The sequence below is a fragment of the Carica papaya genome, chromosome 3 (genome assembly GCF_054855325.1).
Source record: "Carica papaya isolate Zhongbai chromosome 3, ASM5485532v1, whole genome shotgun sequence".
NCBI lineage: Eukaryota > Viridiplantae > Streptophyta > Magnoliopsida > Brassicales > Caricaceae > Carica > Carica papaya.
In genome coordinates this window covers 31,823,376-31,834,501 of record NC_142311.1, presented here as the reverse complement: position 1 = coordinate 31,834,501, position 11,126 = coordinate 31,823,376, and the positions used below count along the sequence as shown (strand labels likewise).

Below are 11,126 nucleotides of genomic sequence, written 5' to 3'. Positions count from 1 at the left end.
TTATTCTTTATTTTTTTTTTTTTAAAACAAACGGTTTAAAATGCAAGTAATTTAATATTTAGTTCTCTCATCTCTAATTATTAAATCATAATTATTTAATATATAAGAATTAGTTATAATTTATATAATCAATATATGAGAAAGTTAAATTTACTCATATCTTCAGTTCTACAAATCATACATTTTTTATTAATATTTTAATTTAACTCTATAAACATATATATTTCAATTAAAATTAGGAAAATCAAGAATTTTTAATTTTACTATTAGTCTAATACATATTCTACAATACTAGTTGTTATAATTAGAAAGAATTTTGAATAATTTTAAAAGAAAAAATAATAAAGAAAGAAACAACAACACGATTCCGAGAAGTAATTCAACTGCACTTCTTATTCTTACACAAACTGCTAGTAGTATTACAAATTCAACTCTATATGAACATCATCAACCTCCACTATCAAAATCAAATCCCATTTGCAGTTAGAGAATTACAGGGCTTCTACCATTTACAAAGACAGATTACAGGGCTTCTACCATTTCCGCAGAGCGGTTACCAGCCACCCGCAAAACCCAACAGAACAAAAAAGAAAACAAATAGATGCTATAATAATGGATTGATAAATAATCATCATAACCATCCATGCAATACGAAAAAGCTTCAAACATCGAGCTGTGAAATTGTCCAACAGAAACATGTTCTCAAGTGAAATTGAAGTTTTATCCCCATACACAATCTTTAACAAAATTCTGCAGCATCATCAAAAATTTGGTTCCAGTCTCTCCCATACTTACGATATGCTTTATAAAAATGCTCAAGCTCTTCCTTGCTCCACTGCGGTCCTAACATATCCGACAATTTTCTCTTCTGCGTGCATTAAAAAAATAATTAACATGTTAGAATAATTCCTTCCAAAACCAACTTTGCATGCATCTGACTGAATGAAAACTCAATGCAATATCCAAAATTCTCTGTTTGATAACCTTATTGGCATATATCACAGATTAACATGGAACCGTTGAACAAAAGCATTCATGTCATTTAATATTTCTGGACTGGCAAGACACTTTCATGGAACAATAACTTAATAGTTATATTTAGATTGTAGTGATTTTTTTATAGTAACTTAGATTATAGTGACTATACCCTTTCAAAGATGAATTTACTAAAAATCAACAGCAAGGTTCAGAAAGGGAAATGAAAAAGTAAGGGAGAAGAAAAAATTTTGACAAAAAAAGCACAACTGTTGGGAATTTAGAAGACCTGTACAGCAACAAAATATAAAACAGAAGTGAAAGTAGAAGAAATAATGATTGCAGTAATTCCAGTAAGCAAAAATATCAATGAAGGGCGAGAATCAATTTAAGAAATCCTTAGAATTGTTGTATATTTTTTCAGAACTGAAGGTGTCTGTTATATAGGCTTTCTTACAACTGACAGAGGTAAAAAATCTCAACCATACTCAGCAATTAGCAACCCACATGTAACAGGCATTATCTCAAACAAGTAGTAAAACAACATCATCTGAAAATGCTAAAAGTCAGGGACACGACTAACCAACACAGCAACATAGTCTAAAAATCAAAAAACAAAATAAATTTTGAATTATACCTTCAACAACAACTAGGGTGAAAAGAATTTATTGGTAGGTTTTAAGATATCGTTTTGTTCAGTTATATGTTCCTTGACAAAATCTTGCATGACTCACTCAACTGTAGCTTTTTTCGTACTTAACTAATTTTAATTTTCTATGCGAAAGGTAAAGAAAAAAGTTAGCAATCTTGTTTCCATGTGGTAGCTGCAAATTTGCTTAACTGGCGAAGTAACTTGTGAATTGTGATGCACTATCATTGGGATCAAACTCTACCAACAATAGAAGGGAGACATCACCTCCCATTGCATAAACCACAGCCTAACAGGTCCACTATGAACTAAAGACAAAAGAATACAAAATGGTGCTGCCTCGTGGTAGAAATAGCTACTTCCAATAGGTTTTATATAAAGGACTTTACAGTATATGTTGATCGAATGAATGTTGGAGATTTCTTAGAGAGATTTTATACGGGGAGTATTAATATAAATTTATTATATAATCTGAATAACATAAATGATGTAAATAGATACATTCTCTAAATTTATGCAAAAATATATTCTTAAATAGGTCGCAGAACAGTGTAATAACCATTGGCACTTCGCTATTGGATACAAATACATATCCAAAATTGTAACATGATCCATATAATAAATGAATACACAGTTTTGCAGTTTACCAGTTACATTATATGATTGCAAAGGAACTCAAAAATTTTCAAGCATCATTGTCAACCATACCACATTTTTTTGGACACTATTATTTTCTTCACCTCACTTTGGGCTAAACATGTCTTTCAAGGGATCCCTTTATCTATTCCGCATAGGGATTTAGATCTCTATCAAAAAAATATAACATGTATAGCATATGGGTTGATCTGCTAACCTCGTTGACTACACCTATATCAAGGCCTAAATGTTGAAGCGAATGCAAGCAATATTTTTACGTTTATATAGGGGATTTGATCGTACAGATCACATAAACTGGATACATACACCTGAATTGTGTAAAATCGTCTTATCAAGAGAAGCTACATTATCTCTTTGCTTTGGTTATAGCTCAAACCATGATTACAAAAAATCTGGAACAGTTACAATCTTTCTGTTCTTTCCTTCTTTGTCTCATCATGATTAATTAAGCCACAAAAACATATTCCACATTCCAACTTCGGAGATAGCAAACTTCCAAAACCCGAAGATTAATATCAATTCACCCAATCAAGCTAAAATTTAGCGCTAGAGATAACATTGTCAATTGTTTTGTCAATGACAGTAAGTCCCATAATGTAGTTAAATTTTCTTCTCATCCTGTTTTCTAGATCTGCGGATGATAAGTTATGATGTTATTCAAAGCCAAAATTCACAGGAGTTTCTTGGGCTTAAGATGTTCTCATAAGTTCCTTTCTTTAGTTTACCAAGTAGGTGAGTCAGTCTGAGGTGCTAATGGGCATCTCTAAACACCCTGCTAGCCATAGATAGAATCATATTGGAAAATGGGAAAAGTAGTGGTGGATTTTTTGCTGACAAGTGTAAACTACATATTTACACAACAAAAATGGGAGAGCTTGTTCAGTTAAGAGATGACTGACTCTCTAGATGATTGACAAGCGTTTCTATTCCAAGATACTAAGTATTCTGTTCTCTAGATGATTGATAAGCATTTCTATTTCAAGATACTAAGTACTCTGCAGTTAGTAGACGAATATCTTCATGACTGCAAACAATTAGAGATTTTATAATCTCTATTAAACCATAAAAAAAAATGCTAAATCAAACCCCTTTAAGCCTATCAAAACAAACAAATTCTGAAGCAAAAGAAACTCCACCCAGAAAGAACTATATCTAGCACTGTATAGGAAAACCCATTTCCAAAGACACTACTTGGCTCACCATGTGAAACTAAGCCCAAAGAGAAGAACTCAAGATAACAAGTTAAATCGCGATGAGAATTACTGCTTAAAGTTTGAGGAATTCCTCTTTCAAAAAAAGCTTGAGAAATCAGATAATTATGCCTAAGATGAAGCATTAAAAGCTAGAAATATTTCATTTGCTAAAATAAGTTAACCAAAGTTCTTATCTGAAATCTGAACAATAACATCACTCACCTGCTGCCTACTTTTGCCGGCATTTTCTCCATCTTTACTTGAAGCAACCTCATTAACATAGGAAAATTTTTATTCACATTACTAGATTTCTTTGAATGTGAGTTACTAAATTTTCTGGAATCTGACAAACGAAAAAATAAGAATTAGCAAATCAATTCCCTCAACGAGATTCAAGCCTAGAAATGTTAACAGAAACCCCAAAAATGTCTACTCAGTTGCTTTCTCATTAGACTACTTTTCTCCTCTCCCAATCTCCCAAATGTTAAAAGTCATTTAATACGTAAAAATCATAATGTAACTATGGATGATAATACAGATATTACCAGCAATACCAACAAAAGGATGAGCTTCTAACCTTCTGTGTAATACCCAGATCCAAAATTTGTCCCGAAATCAATTTTAACATTTCAAAATATATAAAAATTTATTTTTAAATTAATTTATTTTAATTTTTGTTGAATTTATGGAAAAAATAGGTTATGGATGAAATCGAAAATAATTTTGAAAAAAATTGGTAAAAATTTTGGTTCGGGGAGTGTTTTTAAAAGAAAGATTAGACACAGAGAGTCATAGTGCAAATAGAAAAAATTATGCAATGTAAAACCGCCCATTCAGCAACCTCGACGAGCTGGAGCACGCCGCGTGACGAGGCATGCTGACATCGGTGTCACGTGGGATGCCACGCGGCCGATCCGCGTCCTTCGCTATCGAACGACACAGGATCGAGCTCGCGCGCGTGAACGGCCCGGATTTGTTCCCTTTTTAAATGTGATCGGACGGTCAAGATCAAATTACGATGGACGGTTCACATTCATTTTCTCCTTAAACGCGATCGGACAGTCGATATCAAATCGCGATGGACGGTTCAGATTCATTTTCTCTTTAGACGCGATAGACAGCTCAAATCGAAATTTGATTCCGAGCAACCCCATGGCCAAATCGGAGCAAAAAGGTCGGCGGGTGAGTCGAAAACCATGGGCGAAGTCCGGCAGAGCCGCCACGACCAAAGTCCCAAAACCCCTCCGATGAGCCCCTTCCCGATTCTTGTTTCACGTGAGTTTTTTATCATTGTATTCACCATCCTTTTCTGTATAGGTTAGCTGAAGAAAGAACTTCAGCCGTGAAGGAGAACCAGCGGACCGCCGCACCTGAAGGTGCCCTCACGCTGGTAAGTTCGGTTTTCTGTGGTTTTCCAACCAACCGAGTCCCCGAACGTGTTTTTCTGCAGGGATACAGCCAAAACCGTCCAAAAACTAGCCAAAACTGGCCAAAACCGGGTAGACCGAGGCGAATTGCCGCTGTGGCTGGCAAAACCGACGCCGGAGCACAGCAGCGCCACCATGCCAGAACCCCAAAATTGGCCAGAATGAGTTTTAGATATTGATTTTGGATTTCTATGGTATTTTTAGATACATGACAAGTGTTTTGGATTCTGCAGGGATAATTCAAGAAACCTAATACCCGTTAAGAAGCGTAGTAGATAGCATGACGTTCTGAAACACCGATTCAGATAAGGATCCCTCACCCTTTTCTCCGTTACAATAAATTGAGATTTAATAATCGATAATTGTGTGTTTCTATGAAAAATTAGAGAACTCTAAAAATAATTACGAGACACTTGTGGAGCCGGAACCGGTTAGTTCACGATCGTTTCGATTTCCTATTTATTTTCTTATCTTACCTATATTCATTTACCATTATACTATGCGTAACTGAATTGATAGTTTTTATGATCTTTTTGGTTATTTGATTATTTAGTTCCCCTATATTTTTTGTCGATATTCCGGTTTTTGGTTATTTAACTATATTAAACTATATTGTTTGTTTAAGTGAACTGTGAGTACAAAATGAACTATTGGTATTGCGTGATTGATTGTTATGCTGATGGAAATCTGTATGGGAAACACTTACTAGGTATTCGGGAAATGGCAGATTGGCCCGGCACATAGGGAACTCTACTGTGAACGTTACCTCAGTCGGATAGGGCTGGAAAGTTCTTTACCAATAAGGCTTGGGAGATATAGTTCACCTTCAAACCGGACGGGATATCGAGGTGGTGGAATGTTTGATGCCCATTACCGAACGGGGTATGAGGACGACCAGTTAATTGTTTAATTGGATATTTGGTTCACAAGTAGGAGGACATCCCTATGAATCTCTAAAGGTACCGGTGAGCGGGTAAAAATGAAATGTGATTACTTCTTGTTAACTTATATGTAAAAATAAAAAGTGTATGAATATGGGTTTTCATAAATTATTCTTGAAAAAAAACTTGTTACGTAAATATGGAATAAATGGTTTTCTTTATACTAAATGAATTTACATTAAATTAAGGGCTCCATTGGTTATTTTTCTAATTTTTACCAATCTTCAGTTTTCCATATATGTTATTAATGTGATATTCTTACTGCACTAGTATAACTCATCATTTCATTAACTATTTCAGATTAAGAGAACTAAGATTCAGATTCCGATCAACAAGAGAACTGCGAATAGTTCACCACCCGAACTCTCTTCAAGTGCTAGTGAATATTATCCTAATGTTTAGTTATTTATTTTTCGTTTATTTTTTTAATTTTCGTTTATTTTTTAAAATGGACATTTTTATAATTTTATTGGACATTCTAAATTATTGTGTAACAAATGTAAACCCTAACTTTATTATTTTGCTTCTGCATTTAATTTATGACTTTATTTTCATTTAAGTTCCGAACCTTTACATTCTGAATCAAATCTAGAACCATTTGCGAAAGTGTTAACTCCACAACCACCAACCACCCACCAAAGAAAAAGGAAAGAAAGAGAAGAAGAAGAAGAAGAAACTGATGGCATGGAGGATAAAGCCAAGAACTAAAATATCGTGAAGAGATTAACGCTTAACCCCCAAAATATATCATGAAGAGAAACATAAAATGAACAATATATAAGAACGATCAAATCAAAACAACCAAATGAACTTAATTTCCTTCATTCATATACCATATTCTAGCAACTCCCAGTCAAAAAGAAAGAGAGAGCAAAGTGAAAATCAAAATGTACACTAATGTATTAAAATGTAGCTGCATTATTTCAATGTTTGATCATTTCCAGAGCAACAGTAAAACAAAAGAAATGAAGTTTGTTCATGAGTTTAACCTTCAAATAGGAGAATCCATCTTCTCCCTATAAACCTTAAGTAGTTCAGGAGCTTCATCATAAGAGTAAACAAATCTCTGCAGGAAATCTTTTTCGGTTAACTCTAGATAGGTGAGACCACAAGGATGTTTCTTCTTAATCATCCCTTTAGACATCAAAAATTGAACAACTGCAACCCGAGGAATGATCCTGTTCTTCAAGCTCAATGAAACAATAACAGGCCGCTTGATGATTTCTGAATATCCAAACCCCATTTCATTCACAACAAACTCCATTACCGCCATGATCTTGTTCTCGGATGCAACCATAAACCATGGAAATCTACCAAATGCTGACAAAATCTCCTCCTCTGACAAACCCCACTTCATATACAACTTAAACTTTCTTTTCCACTGAATCTTACTCACCGCACTCAATGCAACAATCGCCAGAACAAACTGTGCTTTCAAAGGACTAATCCCCATTTCCTTCACCATCTCTACAATTTCTTTGAACTTATCAAAACTACCTTTACCAGTTTCAACTCGAAAACGTAGAAATAAGAGAATCTTATATGTAGGAACGCCATTATGTCTCAAGACATCAACACGAGGTGCAACGTAAGCCTTAAAACCATGACAAAGAATATGTGGGAAGCGTTTAACAGCAGCAATGACTTCCTCGGTAGAGTGAAGCAAATCTATAATCAAGTCAAAATACGGGATTATTTGATCCTTTAACTTTCTACGGAATAGAGTAGGATTAGAAGCGAAAATATGCGCAATATCAACAACTGAAAAGCCTTTAGATTGAAGAAATTGGACCTTGGACAAAAGATTATCAGGATTGCAAGTTAAGACTGCTGGGCATTTCTTGATGAGGTTCATGATTTGGCTTTTTGAGAAGCCATGATTGGTGAGGAAGATAAGGACAGAGTCGGGCTTATCAGAGGTTTTAAAATTGATGTACTTTGAAGCTGAAATAGCAGATCTTAAAGAGAATTGACATGAATTCACGAGATAAAAGACTGTAAAAGAGTTTTGATTTGTCTCAGTTGATACGAATTTGATTGGTGCTAATAAGATTGAGGAATTGTTTTGAAGAAATTGAAAATGTTGTCGATGCATCAGTATGGAGCGAGACAAGGGTATGAAACAATATTTGACATGGTGGAGAATAGTGGTCTTACAGAAAAAACTAGGCATGGAGTGTTATGAACTCAAGCAATGAAACAGAGGCTGTTATAACTTAAAGCAGAGTGAATGGATTTTAGGCTGGAATCTCACATTAACTTGAATTCAGAATCTGAGCTCCTTAAATAACTTTTCTAGTGGTAAAAAAACATTAAAATAGGATAATGGTCCACTAATTACTCAAATATCTTAAAAAACCCAAAAAGTCTGCACCTTTTAAGCAACAAACTACTGCATGTTGATAGGTCTCAGTCAAAGCTAACCGGCAAAATAAGGCAAAGATTCTACTTTGGGCGAGGATTAGCCACTGTCTAGAGAAAATAATTTGATCTCCTTTTATTCCAGAATTGCAGTCTTTAAATGCAGAAAAATGAAGCAACGTTCTTCCTACTTCTAAGGAACATATATGGACAAAAATAAAAAAGAAAATGATAAGGGGAAATTGCAGCTACTGCAAAAGTGGGGAGTTGATGACCGAGTCTTCTGTCGCGTGCATACTTGACTCATTCTCGGTTGAGGTAGCGGGAATTCTTTCTTGATATCCTGCTGGTCCTTCGGGGCTTATCACATATGCTAAAGATTAGGACAACTGAAAAATAACATTCAACATGGAGGTCAGATTCAAAGTGAAGCAGGGAACTTTCACAAACGAAAGGCAACTCCTGCTACTGAGAAAAAAAATATTTTGTTCTAATACATGCATTAATTTTAATAAAAGGAAAAATACTTAATTTATTAATAATATTAATTTAAATGAGCTTTTGAAAGAATATTTGTAATAAAGCTTGAATATCTCTTTAGATATAGACGAAAGAAATAATACATGGAGATTACATGGATGCATTTGGAAGAAATAAAACTGAAGATGTAAACCTCTAAATGAAATTCAAAAAACGAAATCAGCAACTCATCAAACTCGATTCAAAATTTTCTCAGTCACCGAATATATGGCAATCACTTTTAAAATTTTTTTTTAAAAAAAAAAGCTTCAAAAATTTCCTTTTTGCACGCCTGATTGAAGGAAATAGCAAACAGATGCAGATATACACGCACGTTTATGCAGAGAACAAACGAGAGATCACTACAAGCAAAATGTGCGTGCTTGCCAATCAAATCCTGTGACACTTTATGGCCATTGAGAGAGAAAATGAACGCGAAAGAGATCGAACAGAGGAAACTAACCAGCAAGTGATGCGACTGCGAACTTTGTTCGGCGATTGGTGACTGACGATCACTGAAGATGGAGGAGATAATGCAGATGATGGGATAAATTTGGGGATATAACCACGAAAACTCTAAAATAATAAATCAAAATAAGAACGGAAATCCCGAATTGGGTCATCGTGTGTTTATAGCACCTTCAGTAAACGGTGGATCTACAGCTTGGTTTTTACCGTACACGTGGCATCATACTTCAATCTGAACCGTTGGTACTTCCAACTAGGAGAGAGCTTTTGGTAAATTTCAAACGTAACAAGGAAGATTTAATTACGAAAATACACGGTAAAATATTATGTATAATTGGTAAAATTCTATTTGTGTTAGGACTTGGAGATGTTACCGAAACCAAACTGCGTCGTTTTGCTTTCACCTTTTGGTAATATGTATTAAAAATTGTTTTTTTCAAATTATTTTTTGCCTAGATTATTTATGTTTAGTTAATAACTTTTTTTAAACAGTATTCAATAAATAATAAATAATTATTTGTTTATTAAGTTTAAGTAAAACAAATACATTTGCTACTGAGCAACTAAGAAGTTAGTATTATTATTTCATTTAAATATCTAACATTTTTAATCAAGTTCAACTAAATATTTTTTTAATAATTAAACACTATAGATTTTTCTACAACATGACATTAATTATATCATCAACTAATTTAAGTTTAATACTAAAACTACATTAAAATAAATTTTTTTTTTTATTTTGTTGTACTTAAAACTAAAAATTTTACACAACCAACACAAGTTGTTGAATATAAAAATTAAATAAGTTTAAATAATGGATTTTTAATTTTCTTATTTATCATAAGTAAATGGATTAGTTTAATTAAATTATTTACTATTAGTAAATACAAATGAATAATTTATCCATTAACAATAAAATTAACAGTATTAATTGAATAGTTAAATGAATAATTTGATTTGATCTTTATTAAACAAATTACGTAAACCAATGATGGTTAGATGAACAATAAAAGTTTAATTTATGACAAATGGTCGTTAATTGGATTTACCATTATTTAATTTCATGACATGACTTGAAGAGATCACAATTGCATTAATCATCCCTCTAGTTTTTTGCGTATGAAGTCTTCGAATGAAGGCTTGAATTCTTGTTAACAGGTTAAACTAATTAATGCTCCTCCACCTAAATCCTATCAAATTTCATCAACTCATCTGTAATATTCGAACTTAAAATTTGGTTCAAAATAATTTTTTTTATTTTAAAAAATATATTTTTTAAAAGTAATTTTATTAATTTTAATTTTATTTTATTGAATTTTTTTAAAAAATAAATTATGGACAAAATTGAAAACAACTTTGAAAAAAATTAGTGAAATTTTGAGTTCGATGAGTTTCTTTGAAAGAAAATTAGAAATAGAGAGTTAAAATACAAAAAGAAAAAATTTGATCATGTAGAACAGCGTAGTCAGTAGCCACAGCGAAATAGAGCATGTTGCGTGGCAAAACACGCTGACATCAAGCCACACGAGAGGTCACGTGGGCAATCCGCTTGGCCAGCGATCCGATGGTCCAGATTTAATCATGCGCTACGGATGCTTCAGATGCATTTTCTTTTTAGGTGCGATCGGACGGACGAAATCAATCGCGATGAACAGTTCAGATTCGTTCACGCGATCGAACGACTCTCCTCACTCCATGTCGACGCGGACGGACAGCCCAAATCGACACAGAATGAGTATTTAAATATCGCGTCTCAGGGAACCCTCACCTTAGTTGCACTTGCCCTTGCTGGAAAAGAGGACTAAACCACAGCCACCGCCGACCGCAAAAAAAAATAAAAATTTTTTCTTCCCACTCGAAATTCGATTTCGAGTCTCCCTGTGGTCATATCATAGCAAAAGGGACGACGAGTGAGTCAAAAATCACGGGTAAAATC

At 33.8% G+C, this 11,126-nt stretch overlaps 1 protein-coding gene across 3 annotated transcripts; it reads right to left on the bottom strand.

Moving 5' to 3' along the window:
• Nucleotides 1–365: 365 nt before the first annotated feature.
• LOC110826034 (transcription termination factor MTERF15, mitochondrial-like) lies at nt 366–9,337 on the bottom strand. 3 transcript variants are annotated; one of them, XR_002541976.2, is made up of 4 exons: nt 9,186–9,337; nt 6,832–8,592; nt 3,697–3,817; nt 366–868 (listed from the first exon to the last, which is right to left on the bottom strand). XR_002541976.2 is itself a non-coding variant. In XM_022056613.2 (3 exons), exon 2 carries the CDS (start codon nt 8,013–8,015, stop codon nt 6,834–6,836), a length of 1,182 nt encoding a protein of 393 aa, XP_021912305.2. In that variant the 5' UTR covers nt 8,016–8,592; nt 9,186–9,337; the 3' UTR covers nt 366–868; nt 6,832–6,833. The 3 variants fall into 3 exon arrangements, 1 of the variants encoding a protein (XP_021912305.2); XR_002541977.2 differs by lacking the exon at nt 3,697–3,817 and having other exon boundaries at nt 366–564; nt 796–868; XM_022056613.2 differs by lacking the exon at nt 3,697–3,817.
• Nucleotides 9,338–11,126: the final 1,789 nt, after the last annotated feature.